Here is a 25,419-nt window from a genome sequence, read left to right as displayed (position 1 = left end):
GACCTCCTGATTACAACCACCTCTTCCACACAGACACACAGACACACACACACGTCCCAGTATCTGCCTTCCCCACTTGCCCCTCAGGTTCCTGCTCCAAGCTTTGGCATCTGCCATTTTCTGGGTTTGGGGCCCACAATCACAGGACGGGTGCTTACCAGATGCTGTGCAGGTAGGAGAAATTAATCCACTGCCAGAAACTGCAAAGCAAGCGGTCACTGACCCAGCTGGTCAATGCAAAAGCCCAGAAAATCACAGAGACCTCAATTACATGCCGAAGCTCCTTGTTTCTGGTCCTAGGGAAGGAAGCACAGAGATCAGAGCCTGACTCAGGTTGCAGAGCCTGAAGGGGCTCATGGGAAATTCCTCCGTCCAAGGAGATGAGGCTGGACAGAGGGATGGATCATTGAGGGGGTGAGAGAGGAGGGGGCCCCTCTCGGTGCTAACACTTGCTGAGCATTTACAGGGTGCTGGGTCCTCACAGCTATGCTGTTATTCCCATTTTGTAGATGAGAAGGCTGAGGCTTGCAAGATTAAGTAAGCCCCAGCCCCACCCCAAGGCCACACAGCTAGTAGGTAGGGCCTGAATCAGTTTTATAGAAATGCAGAATTCTGTGTTTGTGTCTTGGGGTGTAAGTGTGTGTGTGCACCTAGTGGTCTGCGCATGAGAATCTATGTCTGTGAAGCTGTGAGAATGTACGTGTCAGTATGTGGGAGGGCACAGTCTTCTGAACGCCATGTCTTGGGACACCTCGAGATTAGAATCTGTGGGAATTCCCCGGTGGTCTAGGGGGTAAGGATCTGGCATTGTCACTGCTGTGGCCCAGGTCACTGCTATGGTGTGGGTTCGATTCCTACTCCAGGAACTTCTGCATGATATGCGCAGAGACCAAAAAAAAAAAAATATTAGGATCTGTTTCCCCAACAGCAGAGTTAACCCACTGCCCTTATGAAAGAGCATATCAGGGATTAATGAAGGAGTAGCTCCTTTATGGGTAAAAGCATAAGCCCTGCCTGCCAGCTTAAAATGGGACAGTTTGGGGAGTTCCCGTTGTGGCTCAGTGGTTAACGAACCCGACTAGTAACCATAAGGTTGTGGGTTCAATCCTTGGCCTCGCTCAGTGTGTTAAGGATCCGGCATTGCCATGAGCTCTGGTGTACGTCGAAGACTCGGTTCGGATCTGGCATTGCTGTGGCTGTGACATAGGTTGGAAGCTGTAGCTCTGATTTGACCCCTAGCCTGGGAACCTCCATATGCCGCAGGTGCAGCCCTGAAGAGACAAAAGATCAAAAAAAATAATAAAATAAAATAAAATGGGACAGTTTGAACACCAAAAATTTTTTTAAACTTAAGTAAAGGAGTGAGAACTGGTGAAATTTTTTTTTTTTGTCTTTTTGTCTTTTTGCTATTTCTTGGGCCGCTTCCACGGCATATGGAGGTTCCCAGGCTACGGGTCGAATCGGAGCTGTAGCCACCGGCCTACGCCAGAGCCACAGCAACGCGGGATCTGAGCCGCGTCTGCAACCTACACCACAGCTCACAGCAACAACGCAGGATCGTTAACCCACTGAGCAAGGGCAGGGATCGAACCCGAAACCTCATGGTTCCTAGTCGAATTCGTTAACCACTGCGCTACGACGGGAACTCCCTGAAATTTTTTTTAAATTATTTTTTAGGGCTGCACCTGCAGCATATGGAAGTTCTTGGGCTGGGGTTAAATTGGAGCTGCAGCTGCTGCCCTATGCCACAGGAACACAGGATCCAAGCCACATCTGCAAGCTACTATACCACAGCTCATGGCGATGCTGGATCCCTGACCCACTGAGCGAGGTCAGGGATTCAACCGGCATCCTGATGGACACTGTGTCGTGTTCTTTCTTAACCCATGAACCACAATGGGAACTCCCAGAACTGGTGAAATCTTTATAATAAAGCCTGTGGTCTAGTTAACAGTAGTGTCCCATGGTCAATTTTCTCCTTTTTTGAGGCTGTACTAAGGTTACATAAGATGCTGCCATGGGGGAAGCTTGGGAGGGGTGGGGGATCTGGTTGAAGGGTACACAGGACTCTGTACTATTTTTGCAACTTGCTGAGTTGAGTCTGCAATTATTTCAAAATAAAAAGTTAAAAATACAGCATAGTGATTGCAATGGATTGAAACACTTCAGAGATATAAATGTCCATGAATTGACAAAAATACTTAGAGAAAGAACGACTTCATTGGTCCCGATTAGAGATGGCGAAGGCACCAACTCGTTACGCTGGACGTTGATTTTTAAAAGGGAAGGAATCAACGCTGTGTCCTGTCTCTCCTGTCCAAGTTGTGTTTCAAGGCTGATGAGCCAAAGTCCTATCCAGATGGACAAACTCCAGGTAATCAGAGCAAAAGGAATAAGACAACCTGAAAATCACCCTTTTACACCCTCTCCTGAGATCACAGATGGAGGTGAGGATTCCTACTGCTGGAATCAGTAGGTGAAAGGTCAGTAGAAAACTTTAGGAGTTCCCGTTGTGGCGCAGTGGTTAACGAATCTGACCAGGAACCATGAGGTTGTGGGTTCGGTCCCTGCCCTTGCTCAGTGGGTTAACGATCCGGCGTTTCCGTGAGCTGCAGTGTAGGTTGCAGACGCAGCTCGGATCCCACATTGCTGTGGCTCTGGTGTAGGCTGGTGGCTACAGCTCTGATTAGACCCCTAGCCTGGGAACCTCCACATGCCATGGAAGCGGCCCTAGAAAAGGCAAAAAGACAAAAAACAAAAACAAACAAAAAAAAACTTTATAGCCAAGAACCTGGCTGACACCATCCAAATCCACCTACTGATCTTAGCATGAAATGTGGGACGACCACTCATCATGGGGTCTCAGTGAGATGTAACAAGGAGCACCTAGTGCCACACATGAAATGATAAAAAAAAAATCTAAATCTAGCTCTATTAATTTGCAGGAAATTAAAAAAAAAAAAGACACCACAGGAAACAGTCAACCAAACCCAGAATGCAGGTTGTACCATAGGACAAATGATCAAGTGTCTGTTATCAAATCAGAGGTGTGAAGAAAGGGGGAGGAAAGGAGGGAAGGAGGGGCTGGTATGAAATGAAGAAGATCTGAGAGGCAGTGCTCGCATTCTGAGTTAGACATGACCAGGTGTAAGGGAGCGTCTTTGGGAAGCCTAGGAAAGGTTAGTGCGAACTGGCTACCAGACGCTCTTCTAAGGAAGGATCACTTACTTTGTGAGAGATGTGTGTGCCAGATCTTCCACTTGTCTATCTAGATCCTTCCCTACCTGTACCCACTCTGCCCTGTGCCTTGAGGGGTGGGAGGGATGAACTATGTGGACCTGAAAATAAATATTCCTACAGCACCCTCCTCCCTCCCTTTGGTTCTCTGTTGGGGCTCCCCTTTGGCCAATCCAACTGGAAACCATTGGCCAACCCAACTTAAAGCCCAAGGACAGGAGATCCTGTTGTGGCTCAGAGGTTAACAAACCCGACTAGGATCCATGAGGACACAGGTTCGATCTCTGGCCTAGCTCAGTGGGTTAAGGATCTGGCGTTGCTGTGAGCTGTGTGGTAGGTCACAGACGTGGCTTGGATCCCGTGTTGCTGTGGCTGTGGTATAGGCCAGTGGCTATAGGTCTGATTCGACCCCTAGACTGGGAACCTGCACATGCCATGGGTGCAGCTCTAAAAAGACAAAAAAAAAAAAAAAAAAAAAGTCCCAAGGACAAGGGAGCCCCTGGGTTTGGTCCACAAAATCTCCTTGCAGGGTTGGCGTAGGCTGGAGGCAACCAACATCTGGAGGTCACAACTCTTGCCAAAGAGACCTTCTCTGATAGCTCTCTCTTTCTAGGTTCTTGCAATCACTCCCTCCCATTGCTCCCCATTCCAGGTCTCTTGATGATCACAGAATCCCACTTTTATTAGCACAGAGGTTTTAGAAGATCCCTAGAGATCTTCCCTCAGTCCTTTGTAAAGAATCCTTCTACTCAACACTCCTCAAATGGGCCCATTTAGAGCCCCCTCTCTTGCCTGCTATGACCCAGTATGGGTTAAAAATAGTTATTCCTGGGAATTTCCACTGTGGCACAGTGGGTTAAGGATCGGGGTTGCTGCAGCTGTGGTGTAGGTCACAGCTGCAACTCAGGTTCGATCCCTGGCCCAGAAACTTCCATATACTGTGGGGGTGGCCGAAAAAGAAAAAACAAAACAAAACAGCTAATTCCTTATCAGGAGAGTGAAAGTCTGAACCCATGGCATATGGATGTTCCCAGGTCAGGGGTCAAATCTGAACTGTAGCCGTGACCTATGTCACAACTTTGGCAATGCCAGATCCTTAACCTGCTGCACCATAGCAGGAACTCCAAACCCTGAACCATTAATGGGTGACATTATATGAAATCTGGGGGGACTACAGAATGTGGGTTGGCAAAATGCTGATGGTTGTTGAGGCTACTTATATGTACGTTTGGGAGTTTCATAATAAAAAGGACAAACTCTGCAGTCTGCCTTAGGTTCAAATCCTGGTCGGACCCTTAGCTGGTGAATGGTCTTGGGGAGGGGACTTTGCCTCCTTGACCCGGAAGTCAATGAGAACTCCATGCTGGGAACACAGTGAGGTATTTTTGGAGGGGGGTGGATTCTTGGAGGGGAAAGGGGGTGTCACCTCCCAGGGCACCAGGTGCCACCACCCACTTCTTGTACTCCTGGAACACAATGTAGACGATGTGCAGGGAGATGATGTTGAGGGCGTACGCGTTGATCGTGGGCCTCAGGAAGGACAGGAAGGTACTGACCACGGTGGCAGTGATGACCAGGCAAATGAACTGGGACCTGGGGAGAGAAAGGGCTCAGGTGTGGGGGTGCTTAAGGGGGGCACCTCTGGGGTTTAAGCAGGGTCACATGAAGATCTTACAGCAAAGATGGGTGAGCAAAGGAAAAGAGTTCCAAGGAGCCCAGCTGGGCTCAGAAAAAGGTCTTAGGAGTCCCAGAGGGCTCAATAAAAGGTACCAGGGGACCAAGGTGGGCACGGCAGGGTTTGAAGGGGGCCCCAGGGTAGGGAGTGGGTAGACTGACAAGGAGGTCTCAAGGGGGCTTAGGTTAGAAGAGGGTCCCAGGGCCCAGGTGAGTTCAGGTAAGGGATTTGGAGGAGTCAGGTGGGATTAAGGAAAGAATTATAGGGGTCCCAGAGGCTATTAGGAGAGGGGTCCTGGAAGGCTCAAGGGGGTCAAATAGGGTCAGGAGAGAGAGTCAGATGGGTCTCTAGCCAAAAAAAGGAGGGTCAGGAAGCTCCAGTGGAAGATTCCAGGGAGCCCAGGTGATAGGCTCAGGGGAGAGGCCTCTGGGCCCCAGGTAAGCTTAGGAATGGGATCCTGGACCCCAAGGTGGGCTCAGACAGTGTTTGGAGAAGGTCCCAACTATCCAGGTGGGATCAGGAGAGGAATCCCAAATAAGCAGGTAGAACAAGGGAAGGATTTCCAGGAGTTCCAGGTACTCTCAGAGGAGGGGTCCCTGGAAGTCCACAGTTAGCTCAAGCAGGATCCCGAAAAAGTCCTGGGGTGGTCAAGGGAAGGATTCCAAGGACCCCAAGAGGGCTTGGGGAGGGGGCGCTGAGGATAGGTGGGCTCCAGCAGGATGCACAGGGGGCCAGCCCTGCCTGACCTGCTCTCCCCAAGGAAGGCAGGAAAGTAGCAGCGGGGCATCCATATGCTGTAGCCACTGGCCAGCAGCCACAGAATAGCGATCTCGTCCAGCATCTGGCCCAGGAAGCTGAGCGTCATGTGAAAGTACATGGAGAAAAGGCCTGGAAAAAGAGACAAAGGCAGGCAGTCAAGAGAGCTGTCCCTTCCCCTCTTCCAAACCGGCCCGCTGTCACAGACCCCTATATACCTATGATCATGAAGAGGGTGCAGACGACGTAGACGTAGCGGGAGCGTTTCTGGGCATATGGGTGCATCAGAAACATCATGAGAGGTCCAAAGATGAAGAAGGTGACATTGCTGAACTGGAGAGGGGGAAAATATGGGGAGGGGATTGTCAGATAGGTGAAGCAGAGGGGGGCTGTCCTCAGTCATTACCCAATTGGTCACCTGGCACCTTCTGGGAGTTAATCAACCCAGAGCCTAACTATTCTTTCACCTGATTGTAACAGTTAACCAGTTATCAGTAGATCCATTACTGCATCCATTATCCTATGGGTTCATTCATTCATTCGATGAGTGTGGCAAAGACAATCTACTAACCTTCCACATTTTCCTTTCAGCATCAGTATCCCCCAAGTTTGAATTGGGCACATGACTACTCAAGTAAAGACGTTTCCAGAGTTCCTGTCGGGGCGCAGCAGAAACGAGTCTGACTAGGAATCAGGAGGTTGCGTGTTCAATCCCTGGCTTTGCTCAGTGGGTTAAGGATCCGGCATTGCCGTGAGCTGTGGTGTAAGTCACAGACGCGGCTCAGATCTGGCATTGCTGTGGCTGTGTGTAGCTCGGATTCAACCTGAGACTGGGAAACTCCATATGCTGTGGGTACGCCACCCCCCCCAAAAGACTACATTTCCCAGGCTTCCTTGCAGCTCACTGTGGCCTTGTGCCCTTAGCCAAAAGGGCGAGGAATGTAATTAATCTATACATCTAGGTCAGTCCTTGAGAAGCAGTTTGAGGCTTGCCCTCTAGTTCCAGTGGACTGAAATGCAAATGTGGTGGTCATGAGGAGTTAGCCTTGGCCTTGTAGACAAGGAAAGAAAAATGCAGTACCCTAGTGACTTGCTTCTAAAAAACAGCATGAAACAGAAGTGATAGGGTGTGACTTCCAAGGTTAGGTCATAAAAAGCACAGTGGCTTCCACCTGACAGCTGCTATCTCAGACTGTGACATTGGAGCTCTGAGCCACCATGCAAGAAAACTGGGTACATGGAATTCCCTCATGGCTCAGTGCATTAAGGATCAGGTGTTTTCACTACTGTGGCTCTGGTTAAGGCTGTGGCATGGCTTTGGGTTCAATCCCTGGCCCAGGAACTTCTGAATGTCACAAGCACAGGAAAAAAAAAAAAAAGACTTAAAGCTTTGGTACCCTTAAAGCTGTCATGCTGGAAAGACTCCATGGACAGACCACAGAAAGATCAAGAGAGATACTGGAAGAGTCCCAGCTGTTTCAGTCCCCAGATGTTTGACACTTCCCAGCCCAGCTGCCACACGCATAAGTGAATGAACCTTCTGATGATTCTGGTCTCCTTCCCCGTGCTTCAAACCGAACCAAAGGATGCCTTGTGGAACAGAGATGAACAGTCCCTGCCAAATCCCAGCCAGATTACTGATTCATAAGCAAAATGAGAGCTGTCATTGTTTTAAGCCACTAAACTTTAGGGTGATTTGTTTCTCAGCATTCGCTAGCTGAGACAAAGAGGAAATATTACTGTGGGCTGGGGTAGGATAGGTCAGCAGGTACAGCTACACTTTGTTCGGAACTCCATAACTGCTCAGCTATATTTTCTATGGATTGGTTATTTGTCTCCTCATGATTAGGCAGTTACAATGTTCTGGGCCCAGGCCAGGTTTATTATTCCCAGAATCTTCTCTCAACCTTAAAACAGCCCAGGAGTTCCCGTCGTGGTGCAGTGGTTAACAAATCCGACTAGGAACCATGAGGTTGCGGGTGCGATCCCTGGCCTTGCTCAGTGGGTTAAGGATCCAGTGTTGCCGTGAGCTGTGGTGTGGGTCGCAGATGCGGCTCGGATCCCGAGTTGCTGTGGCTCTGGTGTCGGTTGGCAGCTACAGCTCCAATTAGACCCCTAGCCTGGGGACTTCCATATGCCACGGGAACGGCCCAAGAAATGGCAAAAAGACAAAAAAACAAAATAAAATAAAATAAGACAGCCCTGACAAACAAGTTGCCCTCGACCATATTATAGAAGAAGATACTGATCCTCAGAATGGTCATATGGTCTAGCCCAGGGCACCCAGCCAGTAAGTGGAGAATCCAGGATTTGTAACCAGATCCCATGTGAGTTGCTTACATTGTAAGGGTCCTTATCCAATATTTTGAGAACCACCTCTCTAGGAGTAGCAGAGAAGAAAGATAGAAAGAACCAAGCAGCTTGAAGAGTTAATCTACTCTGAAGTCATCTACCTCCAACTTCATTTAAAAAGAAAAAAGGGAGTTCCCGTCGTGGCGCAGTGGTTAACGAATCCGACTAGGAACCATGAGGTTGCGGGTTCGATCCCTGCCCTTGGGTTAACGATCCAGCGTTGCCGTGAGCTGTGGTGTAGGTTGCAGACGCGGCTCGGATCCAGCGTTGCTGTGGCTCTGGCGTAGGCCAGTGGCTACAGCTCCGATTAGACCCCTAGCCTGGGAACCTCCATATGCCACGGGAGCGGCCCAAGAAAAGGCAAAAAGACAAAAAAAATAAAAAATAAAAAAAAAAATAAAAAGAAAAAAGATATTGTCTGTTCTAGGTAAGCTGTTTTTAGTTGGGTGTTTTGTTTGATACCAAAGCATTCCAATTAATGGGCTTTGGGATCCAAGTGGTGTGGGGCTGGACACATGCACCCCTGCTCACTTAAGAATGTAACTTCAATCTCCTAGGCTTCCTCCTCTGCATTTGTGACATATGCAAATGCCACTTGCTTCTTGGTACTACTGACCCAAAGATCCCCAGACCTTTCTCACCGCATGAACACAATTACTATCAGGAGAACTTTTGTTTTTGCCTTTTTTGTCTTTTTAGGGCTGCACCTGCGGCATATGGAGGTTCCAGGCCAGGGGTTGAATCAGAGCTACAGCTGCCAGCCTACACCACAGCCACAACAACTCTGGATCTGAGCCTTGTCTGCAACTTATACCACAGCTCACGGCAATGCCAGATCCTTAACCCACTGAGCGAGGCCAGGGATGAACCCATGTCCTCATGGATGCTAGTCAGGTCCATTAACCACTGAACCATGATGGAAACTCCTGTGAGGAGAATATTTGCACCATAATTTCAATGGCTCAAAGTCCCCAAATGCTGATGTGGGATTTTGATGCCCCTCAAAGTCTCCTCCAGATATACTGGGGCCCCAAAGAATATCTCACATGAGCTCAGAAATAAGCATTTTCACCCTGACAACTGGAGGTCAGCCAGCTTGCTCCCTAAATGATACAATTTCCTCCCCAATAAAATCTTCTCCTCGTAAAGGTCTTCTCAATTGCCTATGTCCCTCCCATCTTAGAAAGTAAAGAAAGAGTACCCTATTAACTAGGGTGCTCTGCTATTTCTCAGAACTCCAGTATTACTGATGCTGACTCAAAACTACAGAGCAGGAGTTCCTGTCGTGGCTCTGTGGTTAACGAATCTGACTAGGAACCATGAGGTTGCAGGTTCAATCCCTGGCTTCGCTCAGTGGGTTAAGGATCCGGCGTTGCCAAGAGCTGTGGTGTGGGTTGCAGATGAGGCTCAGATCCACTGTTGCTGTGGCTCTGGCGTAGGCTGGTGGCTAGAGCTCCAATTAGACCCCTGGCCTGAGAACCTCCATATGCAGAGGAAAGGTCCCTAGAAAAGGTAAAAAGACCAAAAAAACAAACAAACAAACAAACAAAAAAACCCAAAACCAAAACAAAACAAAAACAAAAACAAAAAAACTACAGAGCACAGTGGTGGGGGTGAGGAAATCATTCACCCCATACAAGGTCAAGGTCTGCCAGCCTAGGTCCTGGGCACCTTGTACAGGTTCCCCAGGCAGGAGCCTTCCTGAATCTAGGGAAGCCCACAGCTCTCCTGGAGTGATGGTGTAACCAGCTCAAAGGTCACAGTTTGAGAACCCAGCCTGGTAAACTGGTTTTCTAGCCCATGGGCCCACATATGTCCTTGTTTCCCATGCTAAAGTCTTTGATGCTTATCAATGGACAAGGCCAGTTTAACCTTGGCCACCCAGTCCACAGTGGCTCCCCCAGCACATAGAGATACCCACTGACTTGCCCAGTCTGTGTCATGAAACCCTACCCAACAGGAATAGACGCCTATCCCAAACTGGGAAAGCAGATTTTCTCCTTTGGAAAGTTGACACTCAGAGCAGACTCAGAGCCTGGGAGTCACCAAAATTGAGTTGCACCATTGGGAACTCTCTAAAGAGGGCCTGGGATAGTGCTGTGATGTTTAAGGTAAAATAGCCATCTTGTCACCATGAGAAGACAAGGCTGAGAAAAAAAGTAAATACTTGAGGGCAGTATTTGTCCTTCTGCTGAATCCTGCAGACCTACCCTGGGTGCCAGCCTTTCCCAAAAACTCATCTTTCTATTTTTTTTAAGATATCTCACTATCTTTCCAACTCTTTCTCGCTCTCTATCTCTCTCTTTGGTTTCTTTCTTCCTTCCTTCCTTCCTTTCTCTCTTTCTTTCTTTCTTTTTTGGTTTTTGCTTAAGCTTGAATTCTATTGCTTGAATCCAACAAAACCAACAGCATTGATCTATTAGCTAGGGTTCTTTGGTAGCAAGCAACAGAAAATGATTCTGGTGAATTTACACTATAAATATACATGTGTGGGGGTTATTTATTTAACTAATCAAATCATTCATTCATATACATTCATTACAGTGATCTCATTAATTAAAAACTGAAAAAGACAAGGAAAACCAGAAACCAGAATAGCTCTGACCCTCTGAAGGACAAGCTCTTCAGGGCACAATTTGGGGTATGAATGAAAACGGTGTTTGGTCCTTCTATCTAAGCTCAAGATTCAAATTCTGGAGAGTGCCACCTGGGCCACATCCCATCCTTGATCATAGGAGGGGGACCACCTTGATCGACCATCCTACCAACGACATAAGCAAGTTGGGCAAAACCCCAAACAAATCTGATACTCCCTCTACCTACAACCAAATGCCAGCCCTTGGGCAAATCAATCATGCCTGAAGATGCTGAGCCATTTAGCCTCTTAAATTCTTAAGTCCAGCCTCCACTTAAAACACTTCTGTGACTCCCATAAATAAAATCCAAACTCTTAAACATGGCTTATAAATTCCCTCCATAACTCACCTTTTTACATCTTCAATTTTATAATCTGGGTGGAAAGAATAACTCAGTTCCTCCGAATGAGCCGTGTTTATTATTACCTCTTACTTCCAGGAGTTTGTACATACTCTTCCCTCTACCTGGAATGTACTCATTCCCACTTACCCCACTTTGCCAGGCTGACTACTTCACCTTTAGCCTGAGCATCAGTTTCTCCCTAAAACCTTTGCAATCCCCCGAGGCAGGGTAAGGCGGCCTTCCTTTGAGCCCCATGCCATCCCACTTTCCTGGCACTTATCCAGCTGCTCTGGAACAGCCTGGCTCTCCCACTAAACTTGGTTGTGAGAACAGGGAATGTGACTTCCCCCTTCCTACATTATAACCTCAGGAACCAGAATATAGTAGGTGCTCAATAAATATTTCCTGCTGACTGGATCTCAAAACAGCTCAGATGGATCACCATGAAAACAACTGGCAGAGGGTTTTGCATCTAGAAAAGTTCTGGATAGAAGGTGCTGTGGCTGTTACTTCCTAATGTTCTGACCATCTACACTTTTTTTTTTTTTTTCTTTTTTGTCTTTTTTGCCATTTCTAGGGCCGCTCCCGTGGCATATGGAGGTTCCCAGGCTAGGGGTCCAATCGGAGTTGTAGCCACCGGCCTACACCAGAGCCATAGCAACTCGGGATCCAAGCCGTGTCTGTGACCTACACCACAGCTCACAGCAACGCCAGATCCTTAACCCACTGAGCAAGGCCAGGGATCTCACCCACAACCTCATGGTTCCTAGTCCGATTCGTTAATCACTGAGCCACGACGGGAACCCCACCACATGCACTTTCTTAATCCTCACACACCCCACAAAGTCAGGCTTTCTAGTTCTTCTCTGGCAATGAGGAGCTTGAATCTCAGAGAGGTGGAGTGATTTCTCTGAGGTTGAACAGCTCTGGGGGACTCCAAAGTTTGCTTTTACCCCCTACCTGGAAAGATAGGAGGACCAGACAGGTGGCAATGATTGAGAGGGGGCTCCCCAGATTTCTGGCCATGTGACCTAATGTCTCTGGGTCCCCCATTCCTGTGCCAGTAAAATAGGAGAGGATCACCAATGCTACCAGGAAGGCTGTTAGGGGGGGATGCACGAGGCAAGGTATTGAAAAGCTACCTTGCAGACTTCCCATCATGGCTCAGCAGAAACGAACCCAATTAGTATCCACGAGGATGCGGGTTCAAGCCCTGGCATCGCTCAGTAAGTTAAGGATTGGACATTGCCATGAGCTGTGGTATAAGCCGAAGATGTGGCTCGGATCTGGCATTGCTGTGGCTGTGGTGTAGGCTGGCAGCTACAGCACTGTTTGGACCCCTAGCCTGGGAACTTTCATATGTTGTGGGTGTGGCACTAAAAAGATAAGAAAGAGAAAGAAAGAAAGAAAGAAGGAAAGAAAGAAAGAAAGAAAGAAAGAAAGAAAGAAAGAAAGAAAGAAAGAAAAGGAGGGAGGGAGGGAGGGAGAGGAAGAAAAAAGAAAAAGAAAGAAAGAAGAAAGAGAGAAAGAAAGAGAAAGAGAAAGGGAGAAAGGGAGAAAGGGAGAAAAAGAAAGAAAGAAAGAAAGAAAGAAAGAAAGAAAGAAAGAAAGAAAGAAAGAAAGAAAGAAAGAAAGAAAGAGAAAGAAAGAGAGAAAGAAAGAAAGAGAAAGAAAGAGAGAAAGAAAGAGCGAAAGAGAGGAGTTCCCATCGTGGCGCAGTGGTTAACGAATCCGACTAGGAACCATGAGGTTGCGGGTTCGGTCCCTGCCCTTGCTCAGTGGGTTAACGATCCGGCGTTTCCGTGAGCTGTGGTGTAGGTTGCAGATGCGGCTCGGATCCTGCGTTGCTGTGCCTCTGGCGTAGGCCGGTGGCTACAGCTCCAATTCGACCCCTAGCCTGGGAACCTCCATATGCCGCGGAAGCGGCCCAAGAAATAGCAACAATAACAACAACAACAAAAAAAGACAAAAGACAAAAAAAAAAAAAAAAAAAAAAAAAAAGAGAGAAAGAAAGGAAAGAAAGAAAGAAAGAAAGGAAAGAAAGGTAAGCCACTTGCCAGGGACATGGGTCCCTCTCAAAAAGAGCAAAGGCTACTGCTGCTCTTGTCATTGTTGAAGGAGATAATAATAATAGGCTTATTAGTGGTACAGATGTTCCAAACTCAGTGGCCAGCAGGATGAAGCGAGGTGTTCTCAATAATGCCCCAAGTATGCAGAATGAGGACAGAGCAATAGGCGATGCCTGTGAGTAATGGGCTCCAAATGGCTCCAGAGTCTCTGATAGCATCAGAGGCCGCCCTGATGCCAGGGTCTCCCTCCCTGCCCTCTGGGGCTGGGCCCCCACATTTCCCAACCACTGGCCCCACCCAGACTTGGAGAGGCGGGTGAGGCACTAGCCCAGGATCGTGGCCAGAATCAGCCCATCCCTGAGCTTTGAACACATGTGAGTGGGACTCCTTGGGTCCTGGCCCCAGCAGGTGCCTTCACATTCATTCATTCATTCACTTAACAATCATTCCTTCAGTACCTACTATGTGTTCAAGGACTTTACCAGTGCCTGAAAACAAAGTCTCTGCCTTCATGGGGTATCCAGTCAGGGTTTGGGGGATATTCTGTGCCTCGATTTCCTCTATAAAACAGAGGCCCTGTCTCCAACTGTCTCAGTGATGGTTAGAGAACCAGGTACCATGAGGCCAGGGAGTTTGGCTGTTTTGTCCACTGCTGCAAATTCCCGGTGTCTTGAACAGTGCCTGGCACAGAGCAGAAGCTCAGTAAATTTTTGTGGAGAATAATGCATGCAAATAATACATGTCAATAATGCACACATGGGCCTGGCATGTGTACTGTGACAGCTCTGTACCACAGAGTGATTATTATCCTAGAAGGCTTTGCTTGTTTGATCACTGGTACCCAGCAGGGTGTCTGGTAAGTGGATGTGGTTGGATTCCTTAGGGCTGGAAGGAGGGAAGAAGGGAAAGGAGGGAGAGAAAGAGAGGCACAGACTGACCTGAGTTGACCCCTCACCTCAGCCCTTCTTCTTCTTTTTTTTTGTCTTTTTCTAGGGCTGCACCCACGGCATATGGAGGTTCCCAGGCTAGGGGTCTAATCGGAGCTGTAGACACCTGCCTACGCCACAGCCACAGCAACGCAGGATCTGAGCTGAGTCTGTGACTTACACCACAGCTCACAGCATTGCCAGATCCTTAACCCACTGAGCAAGGCCAGTGATCAAACCCGCATCCTCACAGTTCCTAGTCAGATTTGTTAACCACTGCGCCATGACGGGAACTCCAAGTCAGTGGGTCTTAATCTATTCAAAGATTGTGGAACCGGCACTGCTAATTCCAGAACATTTTCATCACCCCAAAAGGAAACCCCATATCCACCAGCAGACACTTTCCCCTCCCTTTCCCCAGCCCCTGGCAATCACGAATCCAGTCTCTGCTATCTCTATGGACTTGCCTGTTCTGGACATTTCATATCGACAGAATCAGACAGTATGTGGTCTTTTGGGTCCAGCCTCTCCCACTAAGCATCATGTTTTCAAAGTCCATTTACAGTGTAACACGTGTCAGTGCTTTATTTCTTTTTTTTCCTTCATCTTTCTGGCTGCCCTGAAGTATATGGAGCTCCCCGGCCAGGGATCAGATCTGAGTCGCGGTCATGACTTAAGCCAAAACTTTGGCAACTTAACCCATTGTGCCAGGCTAAGGATCGAACCTGTAACCCAGCATTCCCAAGATACTGCTGATCCCACTGCACCATAGTGGGAACTCCTTTATTTATTTATGTTTTGCTTTTTAGGGCCTCACCTTTGGCACATGGAGGTTCCCAGGCTAGGGGTCCAATCGGCGCTGTAGCCACCAGCCTACACCACAGCCACAGCAATGCAGAATCCAAGCCTTGTCTGGGACCTACACCACAGCTCACTGCAACACCGGATCCTTAACCCGCTGAACAAGGTCAGGGCTCAAACCTGAATCCTCGTGGATCCTAGTCGGGTTTGTTAACTGCTGAGCCGCAAAAGGTACCCTTTACTCTTTTTTATTGCTGAGTAATACTCCACTATATGGATGGACCACACTGTATTTATCCATTGATGGATATTTGGGATCATCAGTAGCTGTTCCATCCTCTCCATGGTCCTGTGAGTTGAGGTTTTCCGGCACACCGCATCTGCCCCATTTGTGCATAGGTACTCAGTAAACATTTGCTGAGCAAAAGGAATGAATGAATTTTTCTTCCCTAGCATGTACCACCCAGTGGCATCCTATACCCTTGACTCTTGTTTGTCTGTCTCCTCCTTTGCCCAGGACACCAGCCCCAAGAGAACAGGTGTTTTTGTTTGCTGTGGTCACTGCTGTGTCCCCAGAGCTGGGACAATGCCTGGCTCCATCAACTCCTGATGAATGAAGAGGGAAATGAAAGGGTCCTTTGAAGCAGACCCCAGCATCAGCCCCAGGATGCCAGCAGCAGGGAGGGTGATGGGAATCAGAGATGACTGTTTTTTCAAAAGGGAAAAGAAGTCCAGAGGGACCTATTGAGTCTGGGCCTGGGATGTGTCATGGGCATGATCACCAGTTTCATGTGTGTGATTAGCCAGTTAATGGCATCTGCCCTCCCCGAGGGCAGGGACCATGCCGTCCTAGTTTCCTGTGGGACCTGGCATACCAGAGGGACCCCATAATTCATTACTGTTCCTGTGCATATTGGGGAGAAGAAAGGCAGAAGAGGGAGGTGTAATTTAGAGCTCAGAGGACCTGCCAGTCATAGCCAGGTACTCAGAGAGGGGCAGGCCTCCCGCCTGGGTCATACAGCATCCAGGGAAGAGAGGGACTGGAATTATTAGCACGCCGCAGAGGCCAGGGCTATTGGAAGAGAGGTGGGAGAGCCACTGGAGGCACACCCTCTGGCTCTCACCTCCTGGTCTCTTCAACACCCGCCCTTCCAGACTCCCACACTGCCCCCGCCCCACACCTTTCCTATGTAGTTCCAACACTAGGTGTGCCAGCCCTTTGTTCCAGATCTGAGCATCTGAGAGGGAGCTTTCTAGAGAGGATGGGACGTGGAGCTTCTGAAACTTTGGGAGGATTCCAGGGAAGAAATTCAGCAGCACAATTGCCTCTGAGGGCCAGAGGGCCTTGCAACTTCTCCCTTAGCCACTTAAAATGCTCCTAAGTTATCAGTGGCCCAGAAGGAGGCCACACCTGGAGGCCACCAGGCAAAGCAAATAGGTGCCAAACTGGAGCAGCCCACACCTTGACTCCTTCCCTTGCCCCACCTGACCCAGCCCCCCCACACCCCTGACCTCTGTTCCTGGTGGAGAGCCCTTCCCTGGCTCCAGGCCAGACTGTAAAATGCAACCAGGTGTGCTGGCCACCCCCACATGATCAACTCCTACGCTCCAAAGTCAGCCATGGCTCCCCAGTGCCCTCACAATGGCACACACACTCTTCTGCCTGGCACTCCTGATCTGGCCCCCGGAAACCTCACCAGCCCTTTTTCTCACCCTCTGTCCCTCCCCCTCAGGCAGGCAGCTGGGGAGCTGGCTTCGAACTACCGGTTTTTCTCTCTTACCTCAAGACCTTTGCATATGCCGTCTCCATTGCCCCACACACCTTAGAGAACACTTATTCATTCTTTAAGCATTGGGGTTCCTTCCCCGTTCAACAAGCAGAAGCCAGGCATTCTCTTTGTGGCTCAGGGGTTATGAACCTGACTAGTATGCATGAGGATACAGGTTCAATCCCTAGCTTCACTCAGCGGGTTAAGGATCCAGTATTGCCATGAGCTGTGGTGTATGTTGCAGATGTGGCTCGGATTCTGAGTGGCTGTGGCTGTGGCTGTGGTGTAGGCCAGCAGCTGCAGCTCTGATTCACCCCCAGCCTGGGAACTTCCACATGTCGCAGGTGCAGCCCTAAAAAGCCAAAAAACAGAAAACAAAAAGAAACAAAAGAAAAAAGAAGAGACCACATGCCCCATTCCCATGGTTTCCCACCTTCCACTTCTGTCCCCAATTCTCCCTCTGCCAAGAGCTAACCATGGGAGAGTCCATTTATTTTTTTTTTCTTTTTTTTTTTGTGTTTTTGCCATTTTCTTGGCCACTTTCGCGGCATATGGAGGTTCCCAGGTTAGGGGTCTAATCGGAGCTGTAGCCACCGGCCTATGCCAGAGCCACAGCAAGGCTGGATCCGAGGCGCGTCTGCAACCTACACCACAGCTCACGGCAACGCTGGATCGTTAACCCACTGAGCAAGGGCAGGGATCGAACCCGCAACCTGATGGTTCCTAGTTGGGTTCGTTAACCACTGCGCCATGACGGGAACTCCGGGAGAGTCCATTTCTAATTCTGAGCCACCCTCCTCCACAGCCTGGGGATGCTGAGCCTTGCTGGAACCCCAGGATCACCCAGAGGAGGTTGATTTATAGCATTTTTGTTGAATGAATGAGTGCAACAGTGAATACAGGATAAATTTCAAACATTCCAGGGAGTTCCCAGGTAGTCTAGTGGTTAGGATTTGGTATTTTCACCACTGTGGGGCCTGGGTTCCATCCCTGGTCTGAGAACTGAGATCATTCTCACATCAAGCCATGGCACACTGTAGCCAAAAATAAGTAAATAAATAAATATGAAATTCAAACACTCAAACTCAGCATTCAAAACTTTATCTTTATCTCGCCCCATATTTTAGCCACAGAGACATAACTTCCAAACTGACTGTCCCTCTTTTACTTCCAGGACTTGGCACATCCTTTTCTTTTCTTCTGCTTCCTTTCCCAGAATTTTACCTGACTTGGTAAGCTCCTATTCATCCTTCAAAACCCAACTCCTAGGTACCTTCCTTTACAAAGCCTCCCAACACCTAAGCTGAGTCCTCTAGTGCTTCCTTCTTCTATACCCTGACCATGTGGGGCTGAGCTCTGCCTCCCTCAACTTCAGGCGTCAGAGTTTTGTAAGCAGATCAGCTAGAAAACAAAAGATTCTTCCTTGGCAAATCACAAGGAAATCCATGTCATCAGATTAAAAAAGGTTTTTCTGCTACATTTCATGTTTCATTTACATACCTAGATCAAAGGCACGCTTTTATTTTATTTTAATTAATTATTATTTTTTTAGGGCCACACTCATGGCATATGGAGGTTCCCAGGCGAGGGGTCCAATTGGAGCTGTAGCCGCCAGCCTACACCATAGCCACAGAAACAATGGATCTGAGCTGAGTCTGCAACCTAAACCACGTTCACAGCAATGACAGATCTTTAACCCTGAGTAAGGCCAGGGCTTGAACCTGCATCCTCAAGGATACTAGTCAGATTTGTCACTGCCGAGCCATGACAGGAACTCCAAATAGCTGCAGAGTACTTTGACATATATTGGTGAAAACATTTGGCTTCCTTTCTATTTTTGCATTTATTTATTTCAATAGCAAATGTCTCAGAGATGACTTTACACACAAACTTTGCCAGCTACAGGGATTATCTCTGTGGTGAAAGTTCCTAGAAATAGGAAATCAAGGTGATGGTTATTTGTACACTTATGTCTTGACACAAGGTGTCAACTTGCTCACAGGAAGATGCAAAATGTGAGTGTGCCCACATTAATTTTTAAAAATTGACTCTTTTTTATTCCTGATTTGAGAGACTAAAAAGAACAACAAATCTTATTGTTTTCTATTATTTTTTAAAAATATAGATGAGCGGGAGTTCCTGTCATGGTGCACCAGAAACGAATCTGACTAGGAACCATGAGGTTGCAGGTTCGAGCCCTGGCCTTGCTCAGTGGGTTAAGGATCTGGTATTGCCATGAGCTGTGGTGTAGGTCACAGACTTGGCTTGGATCCTGCGTTGCTGTGGCTGTGGTGTAGCCAGCGGCTACAGCTCCAATTAGACCCCTAGCCTGGAACCTCCATATGCTGTGGGTGCAGCCCTTAAAAAAATAATAATAAAAATAAGGAGTTCCCGTCGTGGCGCAGTGGTTAACGAATCCGACTAGGAACCATGAGGTTGCAGGTTCGGTCCCTGCCCTTGCTCAGTGGGTTGACGATCCGGCATTGCCGTGAGCTGTGGTGTAGGTTGCAGACGCGGCTCGGATCCTGCGTTGCTGTGGCTCTGGCGTAGGCCGGTGGCTACATCTCCGATTCGACCCCTAGCCTGGGAACCTCCATATGCCTCGGGAGTGGCCCAAGAAATAGCAACAATAACAACAACAACAACAACAACAACAAAAAGACAAAAGACAAAAAAAATAATAATAATAATAATAATAAAAATAAAATACAATACAGATCAGCGGCTGGCAGACTATAGCCTCCAGAGCCAATTTTTTTTTTTTTTTTTTTTTTTTTTTTTTTTTTTTGCTGCACCCATGGAAGTTCCCTGGCCAGGGATCAAACCCACAATATAACAGAGATCCAAGCCACTGCAGCCACTCTGGATCCTTAACCTGCTGTCCACTGTCTTGTTTTGTGTGGCCCATGTGCTAAGAATGATCTTTTACATTTTTTTTTCTTTTTAGGGCTGCACCTGCAGCATATGTAAGTTCCCAAAGCTGCAGCTGCTGACCAACAACACAGCTCACAGCAACTCCAGATCCTTAACCCACTGAGCATGGCCAGGGATCGAACCCACATCCTCATGGATACTAGCTGGGTTCCTAACCTGCGGAACCACAACAGAAACACCCTACATTTTTAAAACATGGTGAAATGAAAAGAAGAACAGTACCTTGTGATACATTAAAATGGCATGAAATTCAGATTTTGCTGTCCACAAATAAAGTCTTCTTGACATTCAACCTTACTCTTCTGTTTACATACGGTCTATGGCAGCTTTCCAGCTGCAAGGATAGAGTTGAGTAGTTTCAACAGAGACCATATAGCCCAAGAGCCAAAACTATTACCTATCCAGCCTTTACAGAAAAAATTTGTCCATCCCTGAACTCTCTGATTTATTAGCTATGGTGGCCGGTTTGGGATACTCAGAAGCATGTTGGAGGATAAAGTCTTGGGGAAAAGCCTTGATAACATAACTCAGACTCAATTCCTCATGCCCTAACCTATTTGCCAGAGCCCTTCTTCTTTAGCTGCCCCGTGGCCTACAGAGTTCCTGGACCAGGGATCAGATGTGAGCCACAGTTGTGACCTATGCTGCAGCTGCGGCAACACCAGATCCTTAACCCACTGTGCTGGGCGGGGGATCTAAACTGCATCCCAGGAGTTCCCGTCATGGCTCAGTGGTTAACAAATCCAACTAGGAACTATGAGGTTGTGGGTTCGATCCCTGGCCTTGCTCAGTGGGTTAAGGATCTGGCGTTGCTGTGAGCTGTGGTGTGGGTCACAGACACGGCTTGGATCCCGAGTTGCTATGGCTCTGGTGTAGGCCGGTGGCTACAACTCCGATTCGACCCCTAGCCTGGGAACCTCCATATGCCTCAGGAGCGGCCCAAGAAAATGACAAAAAGACAAAAAAAATAAAATAAAATAAACTGCATCCCAGTGCTCCAGAGATGCTGCCAAGCCCATTGCGCCACAGCAGGAACTGCACCAGAGCCTCTTTAGTAGAAGAGTAGAGATCCATGTGTGTCTCCACCAGGGAAAGGCAAGTACTGTCTGGTGAAACTTTTGATTCTTCTTGATAAGTATCTGGAAAGGCAGATACTGGGTTACGATGATGTAAAAATTTGTGTCAAAACCAGGGTAAGTTCTTAGACCTGCAGCCTTGGCAAGTATCTACAGGCTGTCCAGTTTTCTGCATGGAGGGACAGGCTGAAGGAGGTCGGGGTGGAGGGGGATTCTGCACGAAAGCACATGGCTGGATCTCATGCAGCCTGGGGAGTGGGCTAGACAGGGAAGTTTCTGGACTTCAGGGACTGCTAGTGGATGCAGAGAGGAGGGATCGAAAACCCCAAACCCTCCTCTCAGTCTCCAGGCATCAGCATGTTCAGCCCCCTCCCATTTTATGTCTTTTTGTATTTTCTAGGGCCACACCCACCATGGCATATGGAGGTTTCCAGGCTAGGGGTCTAATCGGAGCTGTAGCTGCCAGCCTTCGCCACAGCCACAGCAACGCCGGATCCGAGCCGCATCTGTGACCTACACCACAGCTCACAGCAACACTGGATCCTTAATCCACTGAGCAAGGCCAGGGATTGAACCCACAACCTCATGGTTCTTAGTGGGATTCGTTAACCACTGAGCCACGACGGGAACTCCAACCCCCTCCCATTTTACAGGGGAGGCCACTGAGGACCAGGAAGGGTGGGTGTCTCTGACTCGGGAGAAGTGAAAGCTGGGGCAACTTCAGGGACCCCTCGAATCCCAAACCCTTGCCTCCCAGCCCTGGAAAGCGGTGAGGGAAAGGTAACAGTCAGAGCAACTCAGGTATCTTGGCACGGAGCTCCCTTGAATTCCCCACCAGAAACACTCTCCTGGTCATGCCAAGTTCAAATCCCAGCTCTAAGTACCAGGGTGACCCTGGGCATATGCTTCAACCTCCCTGAATGCCTGTTTCTTCACCTGGAGAATGGGATTAACTCTACCATCTATACATGACATTTAACTCCCGATTAAATTCAGCTTTTGGAGTTCCCGTCGTGGCTCAGTGGTTAACAAAACCAACTAGGAACCATGAGGTTGCGGGTTCGATCCCTGGCCTTGCTCAGTGGGTTAAGGATCCGGCATTGCCGTGAGCTGCGGTGTAGGTTGCAGACGTGGCTTGGATCCCGCGTTGCTGTGGCTCTGGCGTAGGCCAGTGGCTACGGCTCTGATTTGACCCCTAGCCTGGGAACCTCCATATGCCATGTGGGAGTGGCCCTAGAAAAGGCAAAAAGACCAAAAAAAAAAAAAAATTAAATGTGGCTTTTCAGGCAACACGTTTAGGAGGATGCTTGGCGCTCAGTAAATGTCATTATTCGCACACCTGCAGGCTCACCATTTACTGAGCACATACTATGTACAGGGCACAGAGCGAAGATGCTGCCTCATCACCCACCATCCCAGGAGCTCCCAGGAGGCAAGCACCCTGCCTGATTCACTGTGATGTCCCCAACACCCCACACGGGAGAGCACAGCTATCCTGTCTTTGGCCGCTTGCATCTTTCAAGCTTTGATTAAATGTCATTGCCATTCAGGCAGCCAAGATTTTTTGAGCCCTTCGAATGTGGTTCCCACAGCAGGGGTTGAGGGAAGGATAACCAACCATCCTGTTAGGCCTGGGAACAGAAGGGTCTCCCAGGACATGGGATGTACAATGCTGAAACCAGGACAATTACGACAAACCAGGATGAGTTGGGCACTCTGGGCTGGTGGTACATCAGAGAACAAAGCAGACACAGCCACCTCCTCCAGGAAGCCCTCCCCGATCCACCCCTCCATCACCAGCTCAAGAGCTGCCTCTGGGCTCCCCTAAGGTTGCCTGTGTGCCTACCATTACAGCACCAACACCCTGAGCTGTGAATGCCTGGAGTCAAACTTGTGTCCTCTGCTCCAGGAGGGCCAAGATGGCTTTTCTCCTGGTTGCTGCTGTTTTTCCAAAAGCTACCACAGAAAACAAAACAAAACAAAACAAAACAAAAACATAAAAGCTACAGCAGAGCCTCATGCCAAACAGAGAAAACCTAATAAATGAAAGCTTGCAAGCAGGCCCGGTCTAACAGGTGAGCAAACCGAGGTTCAGAGAGGTGAATTGCTCAAGCGGGATTTCCCAGGGAGGACGTGGAGGAGCCGGGGTTTGAACCCCCGTTGGGGGAGATGCTGTGCCGCCAGCCCTCCCGACCAGCTCTCACCGTGTTGTAGAACTCAGCCACCAGCTCCGAGTGCTGGAAGTTGCTCTCACACCAGTCCACTTCAGAGCTCTGGTAGGCGAAGATGCTGGGCATCCTGCTGCAGCACCCACTGCCCACTGGCTGCATCTGGCAGAGAGAGGCTCCAGTCTAGAAGAACTGGGCCCAGCCCAGGCAGGGAGAGGATGGCGGGCTGCCCCCAGGCAGGCAGGCCGAGAGGAAAAACCTGCTGGACGGCTCCCTGGTTACGCCAGGACAGCCTAGCTGGCTGGCTGCGTAGTGGTGGCAGCTGCCCTGGCTGTAAGCAGAGGGCCTGGCACCATCCAGGCAGGGTGGGCATGGGTGGGGAAGAGACCTCTCCCATCCTTGCCCCCTAGGAGTGGGAGTGAAGGGGACTGGTTTTTAGCATGGTAGTTTTTTCTCTGGCTGTGCCTGAGGCATACAGAAAGTCCTGGGCAAGGGATCAAACCTACACCACAGCAGCAACATCAGGTCCTTCACCCACTGAACCACTGGGGAACTACCAGAAGAGTCATTTTATTTATTTATTTATTTATTTATTTAGTCTTTTTAGGGCCACACCTGTGGGATATGGAGGTTCCCAGATTAGGGGTGGAATCGGAGCTGTAGCCACTGGCCTACAGCCACAGCAACGTGGGACCCAAGCTGCATCTGTGACCTACACCACAGCTCACAGCAATGCAGGATCCTTAACCCACTGAGCAATGCCAGGAATTGAACCCGAGTCCTCATGAATGCTAGTTGGGTTCGCTAACCACTGAGCCATGAAGGGAACTCCAGAAGAGTCATTTTAAATAATCCCACTGGGATGGGTATCCTGGCCATCCCAACTTTGCAGCCAGACAGACTGAAGCAGAGGGCAGAGGTATTTACACAAAGCATGCTAGGTAGTGACACCAGGATGTGAAAACAGGCAGGGTCCAGACTCTACACTCCGAACCATTAGGTTTTACTACCTGGACACTTTCAAAGCACCACGCTGCTGCTTTTCAAATCAGGGCCAACAGCTGCACGCCCACCCCAACGGACTTGGCTCAGTTCCCTTGAAGTTCTTGGTAACGGAACCTCTTTCAGGGCCTCGATCCTTCTGTCTGTGCTATGGGGCTGGACTGAAGCCATTTCTATTGGCCAGACAAGACCTGATGTGCATAGAGCATCCCAGCTTCCACCAGGGGCCACCTTCAGAGCACCCATGAGAGGAGGAATCTAGGGAGTTCCAGGTCTGGGGTCTCTGGTTGGAGAGTCAGACAGGCCTGAGTTTGAATTTTGAGTCCCTCCCCTTTCTAAGCTGGGTAGCCCTGGGCAAATGAATTGACCTCTCTGAGCCTTGGTACTCTCACCTGTAAGATGGGAATAATAATATGGCTCTCCAGGCTACTGTGAAGCTGTAATGAGCTGACACGGCGCTTCCCTAGGAAGACAATTTTTGGTGATGGCGCCTCTGCGTTCAGATCACTGAACTCTGTGGCAAACAATTCACTCCCTTTTCTTTTCCTTTTCATCCCCCTTGCTGACCACATGCAGCATCTTGATGTGGGATCTTAGTTCCCAGACCAGGGATCGTGCAGCGGCAACAGTGCCGAGTCCTAACGACTAGACCACTGGGGAACTCCCTCACGCCCTTTTCAGTTCTCAGTAGTTCTAAGAGAGAAGCTCAGTTGATTCTAATACATGATTATGCCTCAACACTTAATCACTTGGTTTGAGAAAAAGCCCTTCAGCAGGCGAGAGTACCCAGCTAGACTGTCTTGACATTGTTTACATTGCGTTTATTTATTTTTATTTATTTATTTATTTATTTTTAGGGCTGCACCCGAGGCATATGGAGGTTCCCAGGCTAGGGGTCCAATTGGAGTTGTAGCCACCAGCTTATGCCACAGCCACTGCAACGTGGGATCCGAGCTGAGCCTGCGACCTATACCACAGCTCATGGCAATGACAGATCCTTAACCTACTGAGTGAGGCCAGGGATCGAACCCATGTCCTTGTGGATGCTAGTGGGGTTTGCTAACCACTGAGACATGAAGGGAACTCCTATACTGTATTTATTTTAAATAAGCTTGCCTTGTGGCTTGTCATAGCCACTTTCCATTCATGGCAGGGTTACAAAGTTTCTTTTTAAAAATAAATTGACTGGGAGTTCCCCTTGTGGCACAGCAGAAACGAATCCAATAGGAACCACGAGGCTGCAGGTTCAATCCCTGGCCTTGCTCAGTGGGTTAAGGATCCGGTGTTGCCGTAAGCTGCGATGTAGGTCACAGACGCAGCTCGGATCTGGTGTTGCTGTGGCTCTGGCCTCGAGTGCAGCCCTGGAAAGACAAAAGACAAAAAAAATAAAAAATAAACAAATTGACTGAAGCCTCAGAATTCTGGATTTGGTTCTATAAATCGATACAGGTGAAGAAATTACATAGCCACACACACATATGAATAAATGTAAACTGCTGCTGAAATCTGAATGAGGTCTGTAGATCACATCAATGTAAATTACCTGGTTTTGACACTGTATGATTACTTAAGATGCTCCATTGGCGAAATCTCTGTAAAGGATGCAGGAGATGGCTCTGTACCATTTTTGCAGCTTCCTGTGAGTATATCATCATTCCAATATAAAGAGGTTTCT

General features: G+C 48.7%; 1 protein-coding gene across 11 annotated transcripts in view; it reads right to left on the bottom strand.

Annotated features, from left to right (window-relative positions):
- Window positions 1–25,419, bottom strand: part of ACER1 (alkaline ceramidase 1) — a 67,084-nt gene that overhangs the window by 4,328 nt on the left and 37,337 nt on the right. For 5 of the 11 annotated variants that reach the window (XR_014837696.1, XR_014837697.1, XR_014837698.1 and 2 more), the window contains 4 exons: window positions 5,887–6,001; window positions 5,659–5,800; window positions 4,693–4,830; window positions 159–296 (listed from right to left, as the gene is read on the bottom strand). Coding sequence is in view for 3 of the 11 variants with exons in the window: in XM_021083989.2 (XP_020939648.1) it covers window positions 159–296; window positions 4,693–4,830; window positions 5,659–5,800; window positions 5,887–5,965 (497 nt within the window). In the remaining 8 variants the exon portion in view is untranslated. Of the gene's footprint in view, window positions 1–158; window positions 297–4,663; window positions 4,831–5,658; window positions 5,801–5,886; window positions 6,002–22,778; window positions 22,928–25,419 lie in introns of those variants that run through there. The other 6 variants (XR_014837694.1, XR_014837695.1, XM_003354020.4 and 3 more) reach the window with 3 other exon arrangements.

This window comes from Sus scrofa, chromosome 2, assembly GCF_054392235.1.
Source record: "Sus scrofa isolate SSC_HxYL_T2T_F1_AM1 chromosome 2, Sscrofa_HxYL_maternal_Yorkshire_Landrace_v2.0, whole genome shotgun sequence".
Taxonomy (NCBI): domain Eukaryota; kingdom Metazoa; phylum Chordata; class Mammalia; order Artiodactyla; family Suidae; genus Sus; species Sus scrofa.
The sequence above is the reverse complement of the archived record's forward strand: the minus strand, read 5'-3'. Positions and strand labels throughout refer to the sequence as shown.